Source organism: Apus apus, chromosome 9 (genome assembly GCF_020740795.1).
Source record: "Apus apus isolate bApuApu2 chromosome 9, bApuApu2.pri.cur, whole genome shotgun sequence".
NCBI lineage: Eukaryota > Metazoa > Chordata > Aves > Apodiformes > Apodidae > Apus > Apus apus.
The window spans coordinates 15181587-15205197 of record NC_067290.1 but is presented as its reverse complement, the minus strand read 5'-3'; the positions used below and the strand labels follow the sequence as shown (position 1 = coordinate 15205197).

Sequence of the window (23611 nt, the reverse complement as noted above, 5' to 3'; positions counted from 1 at the left end):
CCTGCGCAGTTCCAAAGTGCTTCAGAAGTACAGAGACAGCAGTTTGTGGAGCTCACCCTTTCCCCAAAGGCCATTTCCCGAGGCAAATGGCCCCTACAACACTGCTTCTGCTCTGACTCAGAACAACTTCCCACTTCTGAGCACAGGGCTCAGCGCCAGCCCAGCCCTAGGGTGGATGCAATTCCCAGGAACGCTCAGAGCTGGACGCACCCACAGAGCTCACCTCCTGCTCCTTCGCCCGAGGTGCCTCGGGGGGTGCCCGGCTCTCCTTGCTCTCCTCCTCTGGTTTGGGGGTCACACTCTTACCCTTCAGCACGGTGCTCTCAGGAGCTCTGGAAGGCTTCGGGGCAGCTTTGGGCAGCGGCTTTTCTTCTGCTGGCACCGGGGGCTTCTTCTCCGCCGGGGCAGGGCTGGGGGTGCGGCTCTGCTCAGCAGCCCGCAGGCTCCTGGCAGGCGAGGGGGGGCTGCTGCTGCTGCTGCGGGGCTGCCGGCGGCGGTGCGGGTGCCGGTGCGGGTGCCGGCGCGGGCGCTCGGGGCTGCGGAGCTGCGGGCGGGGGCTGGTGCCGCGGGGAGCCGGGGGGCGGCTGCTTTGGGGCGGGCAGCGGCATCGGGGCAGGGTCGCCGAGGCTGCCTTCGAGCAGCCGCTGAGTTTGGCAGTTCAAGCACAGCCATTCGTTTTTCTGCAAAACAGAGAAAGGATAAGTTCTATTCAAACTCCTGGACCTTTGTCCCAGCAGGGAACTCTCCGAGAAGTTCAGCTGATGGGACCCATGGTGATGGTACGAAGGACTCAGCCCACCCAAATCAAATAACCAGCTTAGGAGAGGACAGGTGCTGAGCAGGCCAGGGTGCGGTGTTGGAACCGTACCCTACAAACCATCTGGAAGAAGAGACCAACCATCCAGCTTAAACCCACCCCTAGCCTTGTCCAGACCTCAGTGATGTTCAGCCAGAAGGACCATGGCTACAGCAAAGGGATTTCACACTCTCACCCATGACACCTCAGCATCACCAGCTCTTTTAATCTCCAGTCTCACTGATATTTCAAGTGAAAATTAAGTGAAATTAAACACTGAGGGCAGATCACTACCGTGGCTTAACACTCCTGGTGCTCCACGCAGCTTCTCTCTCATTCTGATTTGTTCTCCTTGATACAATAAAGGTTTAATAGCATAATCATAATACTTTCGGGTCTTTTTTTTTCCTAAGTTATCAGAAAATACTGGGTACACAAGTACACAAAAATCTCCCAAAGATATTACCCAAAGTACATGCTGTACAGGAAGAGAATAAGACAATCTCATCTAGTGAAATTCTCAGCAAGAGCCATCGTTTCATGACCTGGAAAAAGCAGGTTGCACGCGGGGCTGTGAGTGGCAGAGCCCACAGGACTACAGCAGGGGCTCTGCATTAAGGGATCAGAAGCACTTTCCCCACTCAGGTTGTCCAAGGGCTATTTTTACCCACCCATGAATGTCCAGGAATAGGGGCCTGACATTTCCTTCCCTTTTGATGTTCCATCGTGTAAAAACTTTTTGGTTTTGCAGCAAACAGCCTGATATGCTCCAAGTCCTGTACCCCAGAGTCCTCTTTTGTTGATCTGTTGCTCCCAAAGCTCGAGGTGGCCAGACTCAGGGGGTGGCTGGCCCCAGGAGAGCTGCCATGCTGTTGGAGAGATGGTCTTGGTCTTCAGCTGGACCAGCCTGGGACCAAGGTTGCAAGCCAACAGCATCTCCTGGGGCCACAGAGGTCATGGTCTCCATGTAGAAGATGAGGTTCACCAAAATGGTCTCAAGGAAATAGACTCAAGTTGCACCAGGAGAGGTTTAGATTGGATATTAGGAAAAAATTCTTCACTGAAAGGATTGTCAGGCTCTGAAACAGGCTGTCTAGGGAGGTGGTTGAGTCACCATCCCTGGAGGAATTTAGAAGACATGTAGATGTGGTGCTCAGAGACATGGTTTGGTGATGGCCTTGGCAGTGCTGGGTTAACAGTTGGACTCAATGATCTTAAAGGTCTTTTCCAACCAAAATGATTCTGTGATTCTATTCCACAACTCTAAAAACTGCACCTATGAGGCAGCAGCAGGATAACATGTTTGGCACCTGCATCCAACACCCAGGAGCTCACACTCACATTTTGGTGAGAAGCTGGAAATGCTTTGCAGCTGATGGTGGCCAGGAGCTGTGGGACTTCCCCAGGGACACTTCTGGGCTCAGGCTGCACCTTGGACCAGAAGCAACCATCCTGCCCAAACTCCCCAGGAAGAAGAGGGGCTTCTCCTGTGGGGAACAGGCAGGTGTACAACATACTCCCCCCACCTCACCACTGGCAGCAACCCCTGCTCTGCACAGAAACATCTTCAGAATACATTAGGGCTTCAGAGGGCCATAAAAGAATCCCTTTCAGCATGGTAATATTTAATTACCGCTTAATCAAAGAGAAAGTCTAATTAAGGGGCAAGTGCAGCCTATTATATCTTAATGATTTCATTTGTCTTCTTTTATTTCAGAACTTGCTCTTGTTCCCGTGCCTCTGAATCAGATCTCCTCGTCCCGCTCCGCTGTGTAATTATTTCAGACTGCAGAAGGAAATGTGATTGCGTGACACAAATTGAATCCCTGCCTCATGGAAATGCGTGGCCTTTCGTTTTTCTTTCAGGAATCCCATTTTTCTTCACCAGAGCTCCCCACCTCCATGCTAGCAGCGAGGGGGAGGTGTGATGCAGAGGGGATGAGCTGGCTGTGCCAGGGCAGAGCTCAACTCAGCTCCTGCCTGTCCCCCTCTGCCGTGCCATTGTGCCAGCTCCCAGCTTGGTCCTGCAGGAACCAGAGAAGCTCAGCCCAACTTGAACAAGCCAGCCTGCCCTGTCCAGGCCCTTAACACACTCCCTGGAGGGGACATTGCCTGTGCTTATGATGGCCAACCCTGCCAGACCATGGTGGTTGGGAAGCTCTGGATGAGGGAATGGGCAAAACTCAAGCCAAGGGTGACTGTGGAAGGCCAACACTGGCCATCAAGTGCCAGCTGCAGATGCTAAATGCCACTGAGGTCCTGTCTAAGGAGGTGGCACTTGTGCCCATGGAGAGGCAGGAGCCACACAGGCTCTGGCCAGTGCCCTCCTGGGACAACCACCATAGCAGGACACCCTCCAAAAGCTCAGCACCTCCTTTTGTATGGGTTTACCTAGGTACAGATGTATATGCTTGGCAAAAGCAGATGTTCAGGTGGACACCAGGAAAAGGCCCTTTGCTGAGGCAGCAGTGCAGCCTAGGACAGTTCCTGTGGGGCCTGCATCCTTGGAGGGGGCTCAAGATTTTCCTGTACAAAGCCCCGAGTGTTGGTGGCTGCCCTACTCTATATTGGAGGCTGGACCAGAGACCCCATGCTCCTCCACTGTCACCTCTCCAAGTCCATGTGGGCAAAGGGCACCACCATGGCACAAGGCAGGCATCAGCAGAGGGGACCTGCTGGTGCCATCTCACCTGTATGAGGCTTAGGGGTCCTCCAAGACTGGGCAAACACAGGACTGCCCTATGCCACAGGGATCTGATGGCTCTGCAGGTGGGTCCAAGCACCCTCCCTCAGGTTCCTCCCAGCCTTGGCTCTGCAGCCATTCTTCCTGGCATCTGCCCCAGTTTGAGCAGCTCACCCCACCATCCTGCTCTCACATATGTGACAGCTCCACTCTTCGTGGAATCACACTGGGAAGCAGATAAGGGAACAATCTCCAGTAAAAATAGCCCTGCCAAAAAGATTATGGAGCTGCACTCTGAGATGCTGCTTTGCCTTTCACAGCAGGCAGAAAGGCTCGGGGACAGGGAGAAGGCAGGAACATGGAAGGTTGCAGGCAGAGCTGGCCCTCAGCTTTCACCAGCCCTGAGAAGTGCTGGCCAAGCCTCAGTAGACACCCAAGATGAGAAGTTTGAAGTCTGCATTTTCCCTTCCTGGCTTTTCTTTCTGCTAGTCCAGCACCCCGTGCTTTAGTCTGAACCCCTGTGGAAAACCACTACATGGCGACATCCTTGGATGGAAGAAAGCCAGCGAAGGGATAACTGAATTTTGCTGAGCTGTGGGAGAACCTCCAGCTTGGCCAGCAGGCAGGGCCATGTGTATGCTGGAACAGAGAGTGTGTCATGGCCAGCCCAGCATGCGCAATTGTGCCCTCGCTGCCGTGAATCCCTCCAGCAGCAGAAGCTGTGAGCTCCTACATGTGCATGGGGACAGGGGTGGGGGACAAGAAATCCTGCCCGTGGAAGGCAAGCAAAGCCACCCCCACCCAGCAGGAACATTGCTGGCAAACCTATGCAAGCTATCAGTCCCTGTCTTTAAGGGACATCTGCAGCCCCACCAAAACCAGCACTGACACCTGCCATGTTGCAGGATGCTAAAAACCCAGGGACTCTGTGAAGATGCTGCATCTGAGGCACCTCACAGCTCTGCACCAGCATCCACACTGTGCTGGTGACAAGTGACTTGTGCCTTGGTCCTGCAGGCTTGTCATTGTTCAGTTATCCTGCCCCACCTCTGTTCCCTCTCAGAAGGATTGGCTCTGGAGCAGCATCCCTACCTGTGTGACTTGGCCACAGGCATTTTGCAGCAAACATGGCCAATGGGATTAAGCTGCCCTGAGAAAAATGTAAACATTTGACGACTGGCTGATTTGCCAACAGCTTGTAAATCCCCATCGAGATTAACCAGATCCCATGAAGATAATAATAATTAGGCTGTATTTAGTGCTTTACATGACCCAACCATTGGGCGGCCCAGGAGACAGGGCACCAGTTGCTGGGGTGGGGCAAGAAGCTTACGGCAAAGGCACGGCAGTGCCTCTCTGAGCCTCCCTGCTTAAAGCTGCTGGAAACCACAGCCCCCATCAGGATGGGGGTAGGAGCTTGCTGGAACCCCAGGTTTGCTGCCCAAGGGACCATGGTGGTGGGCACAGGGGTTTTAGCTGCACAGAGCACAGGCAATGGGGAGCTGGGGCACATGCAATGCCAGCGGGATGCAGAGTGGGCTCCAGGCAAAAGAAAAGCATCAATAATTAAAGAGAGGGATGAAACCAAAGCGCGCCTGAGATCTCGTCTTAAGAGAAGAAGAGCTGGAAAGTGGCCAGCTGGGGTGGAGGAAAGGCACCAGGGACTGCCTAGACCAGTGGATTATCAGCTTACACCCCTGGGAAGGTCACTACCCTGACCCCTTGGGCTCCCAGCCTTCACTGTCTCAAAAACTTCAGGATTTGCAGAATAATTCTGGAAAAAGTAGGTTTCCAGAGAGAGAAATGGTGTTCCTGTGGTCATCAGGGACAGGATGGAGCCCAGGGTGTGGGGCAGCCCTGGTCAGCAACCAAGAGGCTTCATTCGAGGCATCACATCTGAGTGGTAATGATGATCCCAGTTTTTAATTGTGCACCACACAAGCGGCACTGGGAGATGCAGGATGGGGCAGCAATTCCCACACGCTCCACTGAAGGGACAGCGAGTGCCGTGCTGATGGCTGCTGCTCTCCAGGGGAGAGGGACAACTGGCAGCATCCCGGCTGGCAGGGAAACCCTGGAGCTGCTGAGGGGGACACACGGGGACAGCGAGCCCCGGGGATCCGCCTGCATGGGGGGACCGCCCAGCTCCCCCTGAGCTCCAGCACCGCTTGGCTGGTGGCCAGTGCTCGCCAACCTCTGCCAGGTTTTACCCTGCAATTGTTTTAATTTACTAATGGGCGACAACAGGACTGTAATTAAGTAAAATAGAAATCTCCCCACATAATTTTGGTCAACGTTACCGCTTGGCAAGTTAATTAAACACTGAATCCCCCAGTGCCACTGGGCTTTTTTTTAACGACGGTGTCAGCGAGTTTCAGCATCACGGTTGCACATGAGCCCCCTGCTGAGCAGCTCGGAGCCTCAGCAGGGAGCTGGCAGTGCCATAGGCTTCCCGGAAGGCTTCCCAGCTTCCCTGGTTAGCTCCTGGCTGCCAGTCCCACTGCCCCTGTCAGTCCTGAGACCCTTCCTGCAACCTCTCCAACTTCTGGCAGATGCACAGTCCTGGTCTTCATCACAGCACAAACTGCTCCCCGCAATATGCTCCCTAGGACTCTGCCTGGTTATTTATGTTCTAGGGTATTATTTTACACAATCAACATGGTATCTATTAAAACACCAGGACAAAAATCTGTACAAAGTAAGATAAGCAGCCTGAGGTAGGAGTATCTCGCCAGCCATATCTCATCTCCCAGCATTAAATGCAGTGAATCTCACAAGAATATTTCATTTATTTGCTGACAAGTACTGTGCAGGGCTCATCACTGTGACAGATGGGTGCCTGGAAAATATGGAAAACACTTCTGGTATCTGAATCAAGTTCCAAATTAACAAGAACCTCACCGAATCACTTCTCAAGCCCTCATCCAAGCCCCACTTGAAGGAAACTTCTCATTTAGGAGGGCTCCTAACACCCAGCCACCTTCCATGCCCCATCCCACAGCAGCACTGCACGTGTGGGGAGATATCCCCAATCTCCCAGGTGCCCAGCAGCCTCCTGCTGAGAACCCCACAGCTCTGGCCATGCCAGGAACAGGCTTTAGCACAGCTTTAGAGGCAAGGGACTGAGTCATGCTTGATCATGGGATGCCACAGCTGTTTCAGCCCCATCCCAGGCAGTGCCTTGGGTCTGGCTGGCAGGTTTTTCACCTTCTAACTGCTCCTGGGCCCTTCCCATCCCTTGGCAAAGCTGCTCTCTGCCAGCAGCCTCGCCAGGCCAGCCCTGGTGCTCAGTCATTTCGTTTTGCAGATGCTGCTGCCTGAGTGCCCTGTTCCCCTCACTTTCAGCTCATTTTCATATCTCAGCTCTCTCGAGCCCTTCGGAATCACCTGGATTTAGTTTTTGGAGGCAAGGGGGAGTGTGCCAACCTACACCACTCCTACTGCTGCCCTGTGGAGAGGAGGATAAACACCGTGGTCTCAACCCCAGCATACCCCAGCATGTTCAAAAAGGGCATTTCCAACCTCGTGTGCCATCAGCAAATAATCACAGGCCTGGTTTTACTTCCACCCCAGCCCTTATCTCTCCTAGGAGGCTGAGGCAGTGATGGGATTTGAGACGAGGGTGAGGAAATGTGCCAGAGATTGGGAGGCAAGATGGAGCAGAGGCAGGAGATGCTCATTGGAACCGTACCTGTGGTGGGAAGAGGCCAGAGAGGTTTCAGGTGGCTCTGGCACCAGAAGGGGACTGAGACCAAGGGGGACTGGAGGCAGCAGGCAGACAGGGGCAGCCCTGGAGAGCTGAGGGACAGGCAGAGCTGGCTGTGCATGGCCAGCAGGGCGCACAAGCATGTTCACACAAGCATGTTCACACAAGGTGTTCCACTGCTCCATCGAGCCTTTTGTCCCCTAAAAATACCCTCAAAATCCCACTCAAGCCAGATGCAGAGCTGCCTGCACTTGTGCTTGCTAACTGCACTTATCCAGCATATGCATGTGGCCTCTATGCATGTATATATACTTTTATACATATATATATGTATATAAAATCTGTAAATACAAGAGAAGTGCTAAATGCAACTCTCCCGTGCCGTTCCACGGAGCAGGTCGTGTTTCCAGAGTCCAGCTGGCCACTTGCCAATGCCAACCCAGGCAGGGGAGTGCAGGGATCTGGCAGACTCCCCAGGGAATCCCTATGCATCCTGCCCACTGCCCAGCCAGAGGCTGTTGCAGGCAGCACAGCAAAGACCCAGTGCTCCCCCAGGGTAAAGGACCATCGGCAGGGAAAATCAGTGAGGGGATGGTGCACAGCTCCTGCAGCAGTTTCCTCAGCTGCCAACAGCTCCACGCTGATTGACTTCATTACCATCAACTGGGCAAGTGTTAGTACAGCCAGGGCTTGCAGATTAGCCCAGCTGAAAACCACCATAGTTATTTCAATCCCTGTCTAAAAATAGCAATTGACTAAGCAACCCAGCAATGTGTTTTCCAGCACGAGCATACTCTTATCTGTTCCCATGGCCTCTCTCAGGCTGATGGAGCCAACAGTCACTCCCCAGCTCTATTCTAAATGTGTGCCATGTATTGGTGGCCTTCACACTGCAATAATGTGATTAAAAGCAGTGCAGGGTAATGAGTTTGCTGGGATGAGCTCTGTGGCGCAGGGCTCATCTTCTGCCTCCCATCTGCTCCACTCCATCCTTCTCCCTTCTCTGTGCTGGGAGCTCTCCTGGTTGGAAAAAAAGACACAGAAACAGAAGATGGGAGAAGCTGCATCTGATGGCTGAGGCTGCTGTCAGCCATGCTGGGAGGGAAGGGAAGGACACAGCAGTGGCAGCTCCCAGCCCTGGCTCCATAGGAGCCACAGGGGAGATGCCTTGTCCCACACCAGTACTCCTTCCCTTTGCACCCAGCTGCCAACCAAAACTACTCAGAGGGGACTGGGAGCAGGAACCGGGTTGTCTCTCCTGCCACCCATCCCCTTTACCAGTGCCACAGGAAGGGAAGGCACTGGTACAACTGCCAGGTACCCATGTGGCCACCACAGGTCCTGCAGCACACGGGAGCATCCTTCTCCCTTGCCTCTCCTTTCTCCTTCCCCTCACACATGCCTCACTCTGGGGGTATTTTTCATCCCCTGCTCTTGGTGGCAGCAGGGATCCATCAGCCCTCCACACCACAGCTCAGAGGTCAAGGCAATTCCCCCAGGGGGCTCACAGCCTCCCACCCTGTGCTCCGACACAGCGCAGAGCCAGCGGAGGATTATTCCAGCTGAAAGTCTTTGCCTGATGAGTAACAGCAACGCTCCTCTCCGCCCGCCTTCGAGGAATAGCTGTGCTCTTGCCAAGTCCAGCTTATTCCACAGCAGCAGCTGATGGCTGGGCTGGCGAATGCCACCACAGTGGGGAGAAAGTGACGTGGACAGCAGGAGAGCTGCTAATGTGGTTTCCACCAGCACGACCAGCCTGGAGTGCCTGTGGCTCCTCGCCCAGCTGCAAAGCCCAGCAGCTGTGCCCCGGGGTCAGCCCCTCTGGTGGCAGACGTGGAGATCTGCAGAAAACCAATGTGTGTTTTGGGGTACCGACCTGAGGATGGGGGCATGCACTGCTCTGCTCTGTCTCCTGAGCTGTCCCAGGATGCCCATCAAGGGTCTTTCCCAAATCTGACTCGACAGAGGCCAGAAGACCACCAAATTTTCCACATTATTAGGGAGTTGCAGTGTTAAGAGCCAAGCTTAGACTACTTTTCTATACCCTTATTTCACTGTCAGGACCAAATAATTTCATTCTGTGGAGCTGAGAAACAAGCTCACATTGACTGGCTTGAACACCATGGAGCCAGCTGGCTAACCAGTTTGGATGGTAGCATCATAAATTATTTAGGTTGGAAAAGACTCTTCAGAACTTAGAGTTCAACCGTTAACCCAGCACTGCCAAGGCCACCATTAAACAATGTCCCTCAGCACCACATCTAAATGGCTTTGAAATCCCTCCAGGAATGGTGACTCCACCACTGCCCTGGACAGCCTGTGACAGGGCCTGACAACCCTTGCAATGAAGAAATTGTTCCTAATGTCCAATCTAAACCTCCACTGGGGCAACTAGAGGTTGTTTCCTCTTGTTCTGTCGCTTGTTACTTGGGAGAAGAGACTGATCATCCAGCAAAGACCTCAGAATAAACCCATCCAGAGAAGCACCCATGGCCAGCAGCTCCTGGTAGAGCCAGGAACAGAGCACCTCAGCACACACATCCTCGTGTGGCCACAGCCACGAGCCAGGCTCCCCTAGCTCACCCCAGCCCATCTTCCACCACCTCCACAATTAGGGCAGCTGCAGTAGCAGGAAGCACCTTCTGTATTTTCAGAGCTTAAAAAATAATTTAAAAAATCTTCTCGAATGGCAAGAATGTTTCTAAGTTAAAAGACTGAAACTATTTTGCAATCAAGGAAGCCTATTTCCAAACCAGCCGATGGTGAGAGCCTGGGTGCTGTGTGGGTTGTGTGAAGGGGCTGCTAAAAAAGGGTACACAGCTGTCCAAAATTTGGAAACTGGTGCTTTTGCAGAATATATATAGACATCCCTCCCCACTCAACATATTTCCTTCCAGTTCATTAGATTAAAAAAAAAAAAGGCAACAAAAAACCCAACAACCCAAAAAACTGCATTAAAAATCAGCAGGATATTGAGAGCACTTTGATGCTTTGGGCTTGTCTTTAGGCCACAGGGCTGATTCCCAGGGCTGTGGGTGAGCATCCATCACCCACATGGAACGGTCTGTTAAGCATCAGTGTCATTGCCACCCTGTTGCAATAGCCCAGACATCCAGCAGTAAACCAGCTGCCACTGGGAATGGGAAGCAGAGATGCCATCTCCCAGCATGGCAATGGTGATGGAAATGAACGCAAGCTGGTTTGCCTCAAGATGGTGAGGAGGTGAGACATGGAGGCCAACCACCCCTCAGTGGGACATGGGCTATCCTCTGCATTACTATTTGAAGATGAGAAGATTAGTTTTGGGGCCAGATGTGACCACCAGAAATGCCCATCCTCACTCTGACCCAAGTTTTCCCTTCTGCACCAGATCACTCCTCAGCACTTTGGTTCAGATAGAATACACCCTTGATCTCATGTGGTTGCCACCACTGGGCAGCAGCTTTGATTTTTGTTTATCTCCCTTGATATTTCCAATCTGGATGTGCTCCTTTTTTTCCCTGGCCATTGGCTACCACCATGCAGCTTCTGCTACCTTGAGCAACACCTAATGTCCCCTCCTGCAGGTAAGCAGGTGGAGATGGAGCTGCCCCTGGCCTGGGACTGACTCCACATGGAGCCTCTTTCCAAAGAAGTTGACAAACATGTCCAGGCTGGGCAACTGAAGGTGCCATTGCAGGAGGAAACACGAACTCAGCACTGCCTATTTAGGAAAAAGGAAAATCACAAAGAGTGAGAAAATAGGAGGAAGAAGACAGCAAGTCTCAGATGCTGAAAGGGCTTTTCCTTTTCACTGAGCCTTAGCATTTCTCTCTGTTTTATCTTGGAGAAAGAGCTGAATTAACTACCAGCTCAGTTCCGAGAGACTGGATCCAAATAGATGAAGAATTAAGAAGATTTTCTGTTCACAATGAAATTCAGCCAACAGTATTAAAGCAGCAGAGGGTTTGGTCTGGCTTTCAAAGATTAGCTATGGCTGTCCCAAGGAAAACAAGCTCTGATTTTCCCATTTTGCTCCAACACGATGTTTATAAAGCTATCTGGATCACTTACAGTCCTTGCAGACCAGACTGCGATGACCATCACCTAACCACACTGAAGAGAGGGACATGGTGCTCACCCTCCACTGTGTCCCAACTCTCCATCCCCTCTCACCCCACCCAGACCAGGTGCTCCCAGTGCATCCTCCCTGAGGACCCTGGTGGGTTCCACCTCCAGCACTGCCAGGGACGCACCCACTGAGAAACCTCATCTCCTCAGCAAGCCCCACCACTAACATCACGACTCAGCTCCACATCCAGCATTGAAACCCACCTGCACAGAGGCAGGAGTCTATTTTTCCCTCACTGATCAAGAAATAATACAGTGTTCATTTTTGTTTGAATCGAAGCGGCCGCGCGTGGTACCCCACCCCGTGATGCAGTGCTCCTTAACGAGATTTATCAGCCTGCCAGGCAGCCTTATCTCTAACAGTCCCCATTATCAGGATATATTTCTCAGCCAAGGTTAACAGCAGCAGGAGGATCTCAGAACGCTGGCTGCATGATAATAGCCCTGCAGCAAGACCCAGGAGTTGTCCAGCAGAGCCCATTCCCTGGTCACCACAGACCCTAATTCCCCCTGGTGCACCAGCACAGTGTAGGTGCGAGGTGTTTCTTGTGTCCATGCTATTCCACATTTACGTTTGATGAAACAACCTTCTTGAAAGAACCTCCTCTCTCTTCAGAAACTGAACCCATACGCAGAAGATTTCAAGTTTCCATCAAAATAGTGCTTGCAGAGAGAAACCTGGCAAGACTCTGCAGGAAACAAATATAACTTTCCATTTGTTTTTTCAACAGAATAAAAGAAAATCCAAGAAAAGCTAAGTTTATCAGAGAAGTCTTATTTAATCAAAACCTTGGTTTTTCATAGGCACTAGTGTTGACTAAAATATCCAGCCATCCAACAAGTAATTTTCAGCATTTGATAAAAGCAGATTGCAGCTGTCTGATTGTTCTCTTTTAGATTGCAAAGAGCCCCAAGTGTCTATCAGGCAGCAGCCACTCACTTCCAAACCAGAAGAAAATCTGCATCATCAAGAGCTTTGCCTTCCTTCCCATTATGAGCTGTTCAGTCCCCAAACCAAGTGAGCAGCAGAAAATGGGGCTTGAACCTATTTCACAATGATGAGGGATCATTTTCAAAGTGTGTTGGGGGAGCCATCATTTGTACAGCTTGGAAGCTGAGGACATTCCAAACTGATGTCCCACAGTATCTACACAGTCATATAATGCTTTTGAAACTTTAAAAATAATTATAACACTAACCCTACATCAGCAGAGAACAAAAACCCCACATGGAGGTGGCGAGGGGTAGTCAGGGCTCCCCCACTGAGACCTACCAAATCCACCTTCTCAGGACCCTTGCATGTTAGGTAGATGCACCACCAGAGGAGACATCTGTCAACAGTTCTCCTCAGGTCTCCAAGGCCTTGCCAGAGAGATGAAGGTCATGTCTGGACTTTCCTGCCTGTTTAGCACTCAGGAAATAGGATGCCAAGTGTGGAGAGCAGCCAGTGCTCAGCAGACAGGTGGAGACCTCTGGTAACCCATGACCCCACTTATTTTGGCCCTTTGCCTTCCTCTCTTTCTCCATCCTCATCTTTTTCTATCAGGACCAGGACTTTTACCCTGAAACACACACATTCCTAGATAACTGGAAGCTTTGGTTTCTGTGGACAATGCTGTTTGACTCCATTAAACACCTGCTTAAAAAAAAGCCCATATACCCTGTTCCAGGCTTCAAGATTTTGAGTCCTGATTTCAGCAGCAGAAATATTTTAATCAAATGAACTACCTTTATGGAATAAAGCAAGTGATAAGCTTGAAAAATTAACCCTTGTAATCTTTCATGCTTCTGTGCAGGTCAATAAACTATTACAGTAAAAGGCTGGGAAACGTTCTAGAAACATGGGTTGTTACAACAGAGATGGATGAGCGATTTTACTCCCCAAATTATACACATCAGCATCTTTCCAGGCTTGTGCCTTGCATCCATCCCCTCCAGCAAAGCTGGGGCAGAATGGCCACCATCTCCCAGCCACCCAGGTCAGGCTCCCAGCTCTCCTCATGAGGACAGCATCCCTCTCCCTGTGCTCATATCCTGAACTCCTGATTCCACCAAAGTACCTAAAATCTGGGCTGTAAGGGCATGCTCGGGGAACTCATAACTTGCCCAGCTTGGGGAACCCATGACTTACCCACAGAACAGGCACATGCCTTGGTGGGACCAATATGATTTTCATCTCTTAAGGATTTATTTTAAAACTTAAGCTTATTTAAAAAAGCCCAACAAAACCTGAATTTAACTTAAACTTGTTTTAAAACTAGCTGATAGCCCCCCCCCCCAGCTGCCGTGAGGTGATTAGTTGGCAACCCCAACCCAGATGGATGTTCCCAGCAGAGGTGCCACATCTCTCTGCAGCCAAGAGGTAGGAACTGGCTACAGGTGGAAGAGCTGAAATTTTTCATCTCAAGAGTAAATGCAGCAAAAGATGCCAAACCAAAATGAAATGGTGAGGTCCCTGTAAAATGGTTGCTTTAAAAAAAAAATTAAATCACAGGAATATTTACTCAGCTTAACATGCAGCTGTGGAGGCATTCCCTACCCCCACTGCCCTTTTTGCAAAGACAGACAGATGCCTGTGGGACCTCTTGGCTCCCCAGAGCCACAAGAATAACCACCTCATATAAACCTTTTAAGTAATTTAAGAAGCTCCACTTTAAGAGTCATTCAGGGCCACTGCAGAAACCTGCTCCTCTGAAGGCTGGCAACACTCATCTGACTTCCAGCCTGGAGAAAAACCCAGATTTGTTAAAAATATTGCTGCCTGGCTCCAGTTCACTCTTCTCTGCCCAACGTCCTATTTGCTCTCAGCAAACAGATGACTGTTGGTCATACTTAACAGCTCTGAGTAAATCGGGAAATTATGTAAAGCTGGGAATTTCACAGCTCCTCTGCAGACAGTGAGCCCTCCCGGTGCAGCACGGGGGTTTGTTCCCAGCAGCCCGTGGGATTTGCCTCCACAGCCCCCTGGCCTGAGCCTGCCAAAGCCAGGGAATGTTGGGATGCCCGTCGGACACACACACCCCAGCAGTCCAGCCCTGGGTAGGTCTTCAGGTCCTATCCTGACACCCACATCCCTGCTTTCAGGGGTTATTCCCGACCAAATAGCTCATTTCTTTGCCAAACTAGGGGATTTTTGGAGAGGATTTGTTCTCCAACTCAAGCAAACCAACTTAAAATCAATGCTTTTCTGCTTCAGCTGGCTTGGAAACTGGGTGCTCTTTGTGCTCCAAACAATTAAAAATGTTCTAACAAAAAAACCCAACAAAACAAACCCAACCCCCAAAAAACTCATGTCAGAGATCAGAGACAACCTGCTAGTTATCTCCCAGTCATAGGAGTCACAAATAAGGGCCAAAAGCTTCTAGCTGTGGCACAGGAACACACAAAGCATTCAGAGATGCAATCTGCAGATCCCAAAGCCAATCTGTAAATTAAAAAAGCCCTCTTATCACTCCTAAAGGCATCTTCATTTTCCCCAAATCCTCCCTCTGGGTTCCAGTGCTTTAAGGGCAATGGGGTCTCCACGCTTACTATGAAAAATGTTATCTCCCTGCTTCCCAGCTTTGCCTTTCTTCTTGATTTTGTGTTGGGGGAAACATAAAAGCTGGTGCAGGACCTTGCTGCAGTGTCACTTCTGCTGCAGGGCACCAAGCAACCCCATCCCACCCTGTCCTGAGTACTTGCTTCATTGGGTGCCAAGGGGCTTCCAGAAAATCTACCTTTGAGATGTTCAACACACCAAGGAGGAGAGTGGAGAAGCTGGCTTTGTGTCCATTGCCCTGTGGTCACTATTCCATAAGGAAAGCATGGAACAGGGCATTGAGGGATGACAGAGGCATGAAGGACATAGGTTGTTCTCCACTTAAGGTCTCCTAAGGCTCGTTTAACTTACCTGTCTGAAGTTTATGCAGCTGGTCTCAGCAAATTATCTGATCCAGGCAGGGCAGGGACCCAAGGGATCTCCCTGCACGGGATCACCCTCAGTGGGTACTGCTCTCTCCATCAGTGTGGATAGGTGCCTCCATTGTGGCCCTCCTCTGGACCTGCTTCAACAGGTGCAGCTTCCCCTTGACCACAGCAGAAGACACCCAGCTGAGGGTGTACTGAGCCACCTGGGGCAGCCTGGGCAGAGCAGCAAGGGGCTTCCTGGGCTCAGCCCACCTTGGCCACAGCACACTGCCTTATTTTAGCAGGCAGAGCAGATGGCAGTGGGAAGATAAGGAGGGAAGGCAGAAGCAAAGAGAAGGCTTTTGAAATGAAGCCCTGCACTCTGCTGAGAGGGTTTGGTGCATTTTGACAGTCACAGCCAGGATGAGCTTTGAGGCAGCTCAGGGGTTTGCTGGTGGGGGACCTCCAGCCACAGAGAAGCCAGCCCTGGTTCCCAAATACCACTTGGCAGGGAGAGCTGGCGCTGGCTTGGTCTTGGTGAGGCACAAACAAACTGAAATAATCCTCAGCAGAGGGAGGCAAAGCTCTCAGCCCTGGCAGAGGCTCTTACCTCTGGCCAGAAGGTGCCTTGGCTCCACAGAGTTGGAGCAACCAGGACCATTCCCTTTCCCAGTGCTCCAAAGGTTTCTGCATGGCTGAGCCAGGACATCCCTCAGATCCCTGTCACCAGGATCCTCCCTGACTGAAAAGTGGGGGATGCTCTGGAGAGAGCACCCCAGTTCTTTCTCCAGGGCACCTTGAGAAGATGGTTTACCCTCCATCTGTCCCTTGCAGCCCTGCAACCAGCAGCAGCACAGCCTCTTCCCACCCAGAGCCCCTTCCCCACCAGCCCAGCTGCTGGGATGCTCAGGGAGACAGTGCCAAAGGTTTTCCAAAGAACACACCATCCACATGGGACCTGATGGGGGACATGAAGGCTGAGCCACCCCACTGTCCCCTTCACCTGGTTCCATGTTCACTATGACCAGTAGGACAAAGCATGGCAGGGAAAGGCAGCTAACACTACCCCCAGTCACATCCTCCCAGATCTTCACCTCCACTGTGCTTTCCAACACGGAAAACACAATTGCAACAGCTGTGCCTTTAAAATGGTTTCTCTTCCAAATGCCTTGGAAAGTTGTTTAAGTTGCAAAGTATTACTTGGGGCTTTCACATCAGGTTCTTAATTAGCTGAAACGATTTGCTTTGTTGGGAAATGGTTTCCAGGAGCTCCTAAATAGCTTTTAATACCAGCTCTAGGAACAGCCTCGGAAGGGAAAAGCATTTCTTCTGGCTGGAGGTTTGAGCACTTGGCTACATGTCTGCCCTGCCCTCCACCCCCGTCCAGCCAATTTCTTTCTGCTACATAAAGAAGTTGGGCAACTTTTCAACAGTAAGTTTCCTATTCCCTTCTGTGGGTGCCCAGAGTGAAAACACCAGAAAGAGCAGGCGGCTTCAGATCACACCAGGGATATAAACCAACCACCACCAAGGCTGCAAACAACCTCTCACCCACCCAAAGGAGGATGTTCTGACGCAGCGAGAAGGTGACAGCACTCCCCTTTGTGGGTTGCTTACTTATAATCACCCATTTTGCACACTTTCCAGGAGATCTCACTTCTCTAGGTGCCATTGCAAGAAACATATTTAGAAACTCTCGACAAAGTACAAAATAATTCATAATTTTGGACATCCTTTTCTGAGAGCACAGGCACAACAGCTCCAGCTCACAGAAAGAGTAGAGTAGAGCAAAGCTGTGGCTGTGCTCCCCTTAAAACTTTTTCTGTTCCATTTAAATCAAAATCTGTGGGGTGGCAGAACACCCACGGTGATGCTACTTACAGGCAGCAACCCCCAATGCTGGAGAGGCCATTGGCTCTGAGCAGATCCATAGGGGCTACGAGGAAGGGAAAGGGGCCAGCATTCCCCCCACACCTCAGCTGAGGGATAAGAGACATTTCCCAGATACACCTGAACTAGGGAGAAAAGGATAATGGGGTAAAAACCAAGGAACTCAAGAAAAAAGTATTCTACTAAGTAATGCCACAGGCAATTTGGATGCAACAGAACCTTGAATCTACAGTTTCACCCACAGACAGTCCGTGATACACCAGACCCCAGAGAAGGACAGTACCCAGATGTACCCATGTTAACACGTGACACAGCTAGCAAGCCTCAGAGGAGCCCAGCGGGGTGGCAGAAGCTGTCCCACAGGGGGTTATTTTCTGCTCTTTGGGGCTGGCATTTGCACTACAGGAAAATTTTTTAGCAAGAAATACATGGGGCATTAGAGCAATCAATAGCTTTAAAAAGTGTGCGAGTCTCCAGAGGCCCTGCAGCCCTCCCCAGCCTGGCTGCTGGCCCCTCCTCTGCTTCATGAGCTTCTCCAAGGACCTCTCCTAAAAATTCCCCATTTCTTCAGGGAACCATGGCACATTTGATGGAGTGTTTTATCCCCCAGGGCTTCTAAATATTGCCTAGGTGATCAGCCCCTTCTCCAGGGCACCCTGGGTCAACCTCATTTCTTTATGGTTATGCCCCAAAAACGGGCACTGGCTTGCAAGTCCCCAGGCACTTCACCACGCAGTGGATCAGCCTTCCCACCCACTTGGGAGCGGAAACAGGATCAAAATGAAAGACAGAAAAAAGCATAAGCGTTTCAGGATCAAGCAGGAGCATCTATGTTAATGCCTTGGCTTATAATTACAATCACTTACATTAATAGCTGCACCTCCCAGCTAATCCCTCCTACACTTCCGATTATTGGAAAGGAGCCGGTTTACAGCCTTGCACTATAAAGAGACTATGGAAGCACAGGGATCTATAAGAAATCCTGTCTCAGCAGCAGGGAGGCTGCAGCATGGCTTTCAGTCTGCCCAGCAGAGCAGTCAAAGTGCCTGTAAAGGTTTGGTATCCAACTCCTCTGCATGCCAGGAGTCATCCCAAGAATTTCCTTTGGGAGAGCAGAAAATAAGTATAAATAAACAAACCAGTATCTTGCATCAGGGATTTTGCTATGCAGCCCCTGCCCTGGGGTGCCACATGGGCACCTGACTTTTGCAAGGATCTCGCTCCTCCAGAAATCAAACTATCCCTGTGAAACACTTTGCTCCCAAGTTAAGCAGCAAATGTCAACCAAAAAGGCTTTAATCATGTGTTTCCAGCCAGGTACTGACCCCTGTGTCTGAAAAAACATTCAAAAGGTGGCTGTGAGGTGGCCACAGGCCACCACTGAGACTGAAAATCAGCCTGGAATAACGCAGGAATGAAACATCACTCAAAACCTCCACTCAGAGACCTGCCCGGGCCCAGAGCCTTGGTGTGCTTCAAAGACCAAGCTTGCTTTCTTTTTCTATTCCACTTTTGCACTTATTTTTGCAGCAGGCTGGTACCATCCACCCTCCCTAGCTCACGAACCCAGCAAGAAAGAGGAGGAGGAAGCAGCCACTGACTCAGTGCACCCCCCTTTGGTCTATCCAGCTCTTTGTTTTTTACCATGCTGTGAGGTTTTATTTTTTGAAACATGAGGCTGAGGCACCCTGGCTGACACTGGCAGCCCCACCACCCTGACGGGATGGGGCTGAGTCTCTCCAGCAAAACCCCATTGACATTCCAGGGGGAAAGCCACTGAGCACCCAGCTGAACCTGTGCTTGGTGCCACACCAATAATGCCATTTCTCTGAAGGGTTTTCTTCCCTTGCCCAGCAGCATTTTCTCCTGCACTCAATGTACTTCTTGGGAGATGGGATCTTCTAGTCCTCCCCTCGCGTGGCTCACCCCAGCACACGTGTAATCAGGAATTAGGGCATCCCAGCACATGGCAAGGCTGGAACACCACTATGTGAAACATTATTAAACCAGGGTGAAACACTGCAGTGTTTGGGTTGCAGATACCATAAAACTGTCAGGTCCTGTTGGCCCTTGGAGAAGGACACAACCTCCACTGACATGCACGTGGCTGAGGAAGGCTCAGGCTTGCTTCAGCAGGATGGAAACAACATGGCTCCAGCACCAGGAGCCCCTGTACTGCCCACAGGGGCCTGCCCTGCCCTTGGGCTCTACCAACAACAACTTTGATGTGGAAGTCACCACAAGAACCCAGCCTGAGCTAGTGATGCCCATCTCCAACACATGCACATCCAGCTGGTAATCCCATCATCACCACTGGCTTCTTGCCCAGCACACCCATACACTTCATCATCATCAGCACCTTTCCTCACTCTAAGTTTGTTACATGGACGTTTACAGGTGCTAAAGACTGTGGGCTACAGCTGCAAAACACCCCTGGGTCCACTAGGAGAAACAATGGTGCTTTGGAAGGTGGATCAACACCAACAAAGTCAGTCTGACTTTCCCATTGCAGCTGGAAAACTGAGCATCTCCATTGCAGCCCAACCCTAAAGCTGCCTCCGCCCCTCAACCCGCTCAGAAATCCAGTGTTACAAAGCCAATTAAATGCTTGATTAAGTGTCCCAACATGTTCCCAAGTACTAACATGGCATGTTATAAAAAAAAAAAAAGAAGAAAGCTCCAGGTTGTGTAACGGCCTGTAAGCACATCAGGATAATCTGTGCCTGCTCCCAGAGGATGGAAACAGGCTGAACAGCCAAATCCCCTCAACATCCCCAACAAAAAGAGCTCTTCCTTGTCTGCCCACCACACCTTCAGACTGAAACTCTGATTTATGTGGTCCCACCAGCCTTGCCCTGTGCTGCCAGCACCTGCTCAAGGACAGCACACCAACCCCACCAGTCCTGCAGTGCTGCTCAGAGGACACTGCTCAAAAGGGCCCCTCCAACCTGACTTCCTTCACAGACTTCTTGTTTGGATAAGAGCAGTGTCTGCCACAGGCAGATACGCTCCATCTCCACCAGCAGCCCCTGCACTAGGCAGGGCAGAGGCCTCGTGACACTGGAGCCCATGCACCTATGCCCAGGCACAAGAAGCCTAGATTCAAGGGTCAGTGCCCTGGACTGTCCAACCAGCCCCCACCAGCCTTGGTGGGCATTGCAGATGAGGTCCAAGTGACACCACCCCTAAGGCAGAAGTAATTTGTAATCATATGTAGCATGTCTGGGGGCCACCAGGTGTCCCTAGACCCCTCCGAGCCCACCATTGCCTCTCCCAGGGCACATACGGTGGTAACCTACTGAGATTAGGTGCCAGTCCCCATGCTGGGGACTGCTCCTGAGCTTCGTTAGCCACTGATCATTCAATATAATTCCAGCAGGAGCAGGAATGAGGGTCCAGGCTGTCCTCATCCCACCGAGAGCCCCCATGCCTCCCCTGTAACATCACACTCCTGCTCCCCCCCTGCTGTCCTCCAGCAGGGAGGTTCCAGGGGAACCTCTTGCTTTGCCGCCAAGCCAGCAGCATGTCTGAACAATGAGTCTGCTGAGGCCTGCATCAACTCCCTGCAAGTGGGGCCCATCTGATGAGCTACAAGGACATCTCTGGGTTGGTCCTGCAGTGGACATCACTGACATTGCCCCAGTCAGCAGAGAGGCACAGGGCTCCAGGGCTGCTCCAACACCACAGCTGCTGGCTCTGACTTGATGAACAAGGGCAGAAAATCCTGTGCTAGATCCAGGTACACTTGAATTTTGTGAATGAACTGGGTTTCTTTGCTTTCCAGCACTTATTTATAGAAACCTTCCTCACATCCATAAAACACCATGGCAGCTTTAGCTTGTCCTGCTTCCTTTCTGTGCTGCTTGGCCTATTTTTGCTGCCTTCAACCTTTCATGTGTACACAGTTACAACAGTAACTCTTCAAAGCTTCTCAAGGTCAAGCAAGCCCCTAACAAGGTGCATTAGGGCAGTTATTGATCTTCTCTCAGTCTTTCCCAGAGTGGCTCCGAACTGTGAAACCTCAGTCGGGAGATGGAAAGTTACTCAGGCCCTGCCCAGGTTGGTGAATTTTAATATTCATGGCACTCAACTCGTGAGAATATCAAATCCTCTTGCAGCGATAGCCCTGTATGTCTGTCTCCATGTTCCTGCTGCAAGGTCACAGTCCCCTCTGTCTCCTTGAGGACAGCTCAGGCAGGTTTCTGAAGGATGAGTCTGTGCCATTAAAGTTTCACAGACATACCAACACCTCTTAGAAGTAGATTTGCAGCACCTACCAAAACAAACATCAACTGGGAAAAGCTCATCAGGGGACAGGAGCTGGCATCAAGGCCTAACTGCATTATCTGGGCAAAAAGCACCTCCCTAAACCATTCCTTGGCCTTTCTAGGAAACACTGTGATCAATATTGTACAGATGAAGTTTCATCATCTACTACAGCAGAACTAAAACTACGCTGCTGCCTAATGGGGCTGTACCAGTAGCATTCCTAGCCTGAACTGAGGCAGGAACCGGCAGATCTTCCTTTTCCATCAGCTCCTGTTGTTGTGGAGCCAGGGCAGTCACTGCTTTCCTGTGGCTGGCAGGCACACCCCAGTGCCTCCCATACACCCCTGCCTTCTGTGGGAGCAAGGGGGGGTTGTTTGCCATGCATGGCAGTGAGAGATGCTGCTACAATCCACAACAGAGGCTTGGGTATCACGTCCATCTGGCACCCACCCCTCTTCCAGCAATACTAATGTCCCAAAAGCCCAAGGGCTCCCTGTTTTAATCCCAAATATTTGCACTGCCTGCTCTGTGGTGAGCACTCAGGCTTTGTTCTTGCCCATACCTGCTGGCCTTCCCAGCAAGACGGTTCAGGACAACACCTTGGCACTGCTGGCCAGGCAGCTTGCTAGCCCAGGAGCACAGCAACACAACAACAGGCAGCAGCTCCAAGTCCTAGGGCACAACAAATATGCTCTGAAAAACCAGGCCTGGCATCGGGGAAGCATCATTCACTTCAAATACATCTTCATTTAGAAGTGCAGAAGGCGGAAATCCTTTCCTCACTCAGCTACTGTCATTACCCCTCTGAATATATAGCTTGGTTTTATGAACCATTGAAAACAATCTGCAGGCGCTGGCAGCAGCTTCCCCTGAGGCTCCAATAGTGGGGTTCACACACAGCCAACACTTGCCCAGGATAATATAATTGCATCTAAGGGAGGAGAGGAATCTGGAGCTCTGGGGCCTTTTTCCTCATTAACAAAAGGAACAAGGATTCTTAGGATCATTTTCTACATGGCCAGAAGCTGACAGCAGATCCAGCAAGGAGAAGCCCAGCACCTAGAGCAGTGCTAGAAGCTCCAAAGACACAACCAGCAGAAGGCAAGTGTCTGCAGAGGTAACACCTAATGGGGTTCTGCAGAAAAACCCACAGCAGAATCCAGAAGGGCCGTGACAGCCATAGAAACATGGATGGGACACGGTGGATGCTGCGCATCACCTGGCTGATGAGACTCCACTGGGAGGAGTCTGCTGGGTCACCCATTCCCACTGCCCTCCGCCCCGTTTCAGCCCCTCCTGCTTGCCAGAGGAGCCGGCAGGGAGCCCAGCCTGACCCAGCGCGGCGGCAGGAGCCGGCTTAATTACAGCAGGTTAAGCAGCACAGAAAACTCCTGAGTCACAGCGAGCTGTTAATTACCCATCTGTAAAGGGATTTGAGGGCTCGCGCTGGCGAAGCCGACTTCATCTCGGGCTGTCATATGCAGCACTCTTAGATAAGTTTATGCGACTGACCTGAATATATACACCCCTGGGGCTGGGGTATTTTTATTATTTTTTTTTAATCATGAGTTCTGCACAAAAATTCAGGAGAAACCCAGGAATTGCTGCACTCTGTGTCCTGTTTTCCTGGCTATCTCCTCCTCTTGTAGGAAACTGGGGTCTAACCCACCTTTCAGCATGGCATCCTTCTCCTCCTCCTTTCGCTGGAGAGGGGACCCAGCATCTCAGCAGCCAGCTGAGCCCTGGGGACCCTGCCAAGCTGTCACCACAGGATGCCTGATGTCATGGAAAACAGCCTTAAAGGGGTGACTGGCAACAGCTGCTCCCTGCTGCACCAAGGGCTGCAGATCCTGTCCATTGGTACGCTCCAGCCCTCTGAGCCTGGCATGAATAATAGGAAGCAGATTCCTATGGAAAAATGATGCCTGCAGAATATAAGTGCCTGTCCCTCCTTGTCACCCACCCGCCTCATCACCACACACAGGCAGACAGCTCTCTGGGAAGGGACGTAGAACATCCCATGGATGAAGGACACTGGGCTCTCCAGGGTGGTGAGCTGCTGGATCCCCACTGCGGTCATTGCCCGTCCTCCAGAGGAGGCAGGTTTTCCTTAGGGCAACCAGATCCTGCTTGTCACCCTGGAAGGAGGTGGCAGAGCTGCCCAGGAGCCATGTCCAGTCCTAGATGCCAGACCCAGGCTGGGATTTTCACCCTGGGACAGTGCTGAGCTGGAGGCACCCTCTTAACCCAGCTAATCCTCTTTGGCCAG

General features: G+C 51.3%; 1 protein-coding gene across 1 annotated transcript in view; it reads right to left on the bottom strand.

Moving 5' to 3' along the window:
* The window catches only part of BSN (bassoon presynaptic cytomatrix protein), a gene marked incomplete at its 5' end in the record, with an annotated part of 88220 nt that overhangs the window by 14959 nt on the left and 49650 nt on the right, over window positions 1-23611 (bottom strand). Inside the window, 2 exon segments of the mRNA XM_051627879.1 lie at window positions 224-466; window positions 468-680. Coding sequence (XP_051483839.1) covers window positions 224-466; window positions 468-680 — 456 coding nt within the window.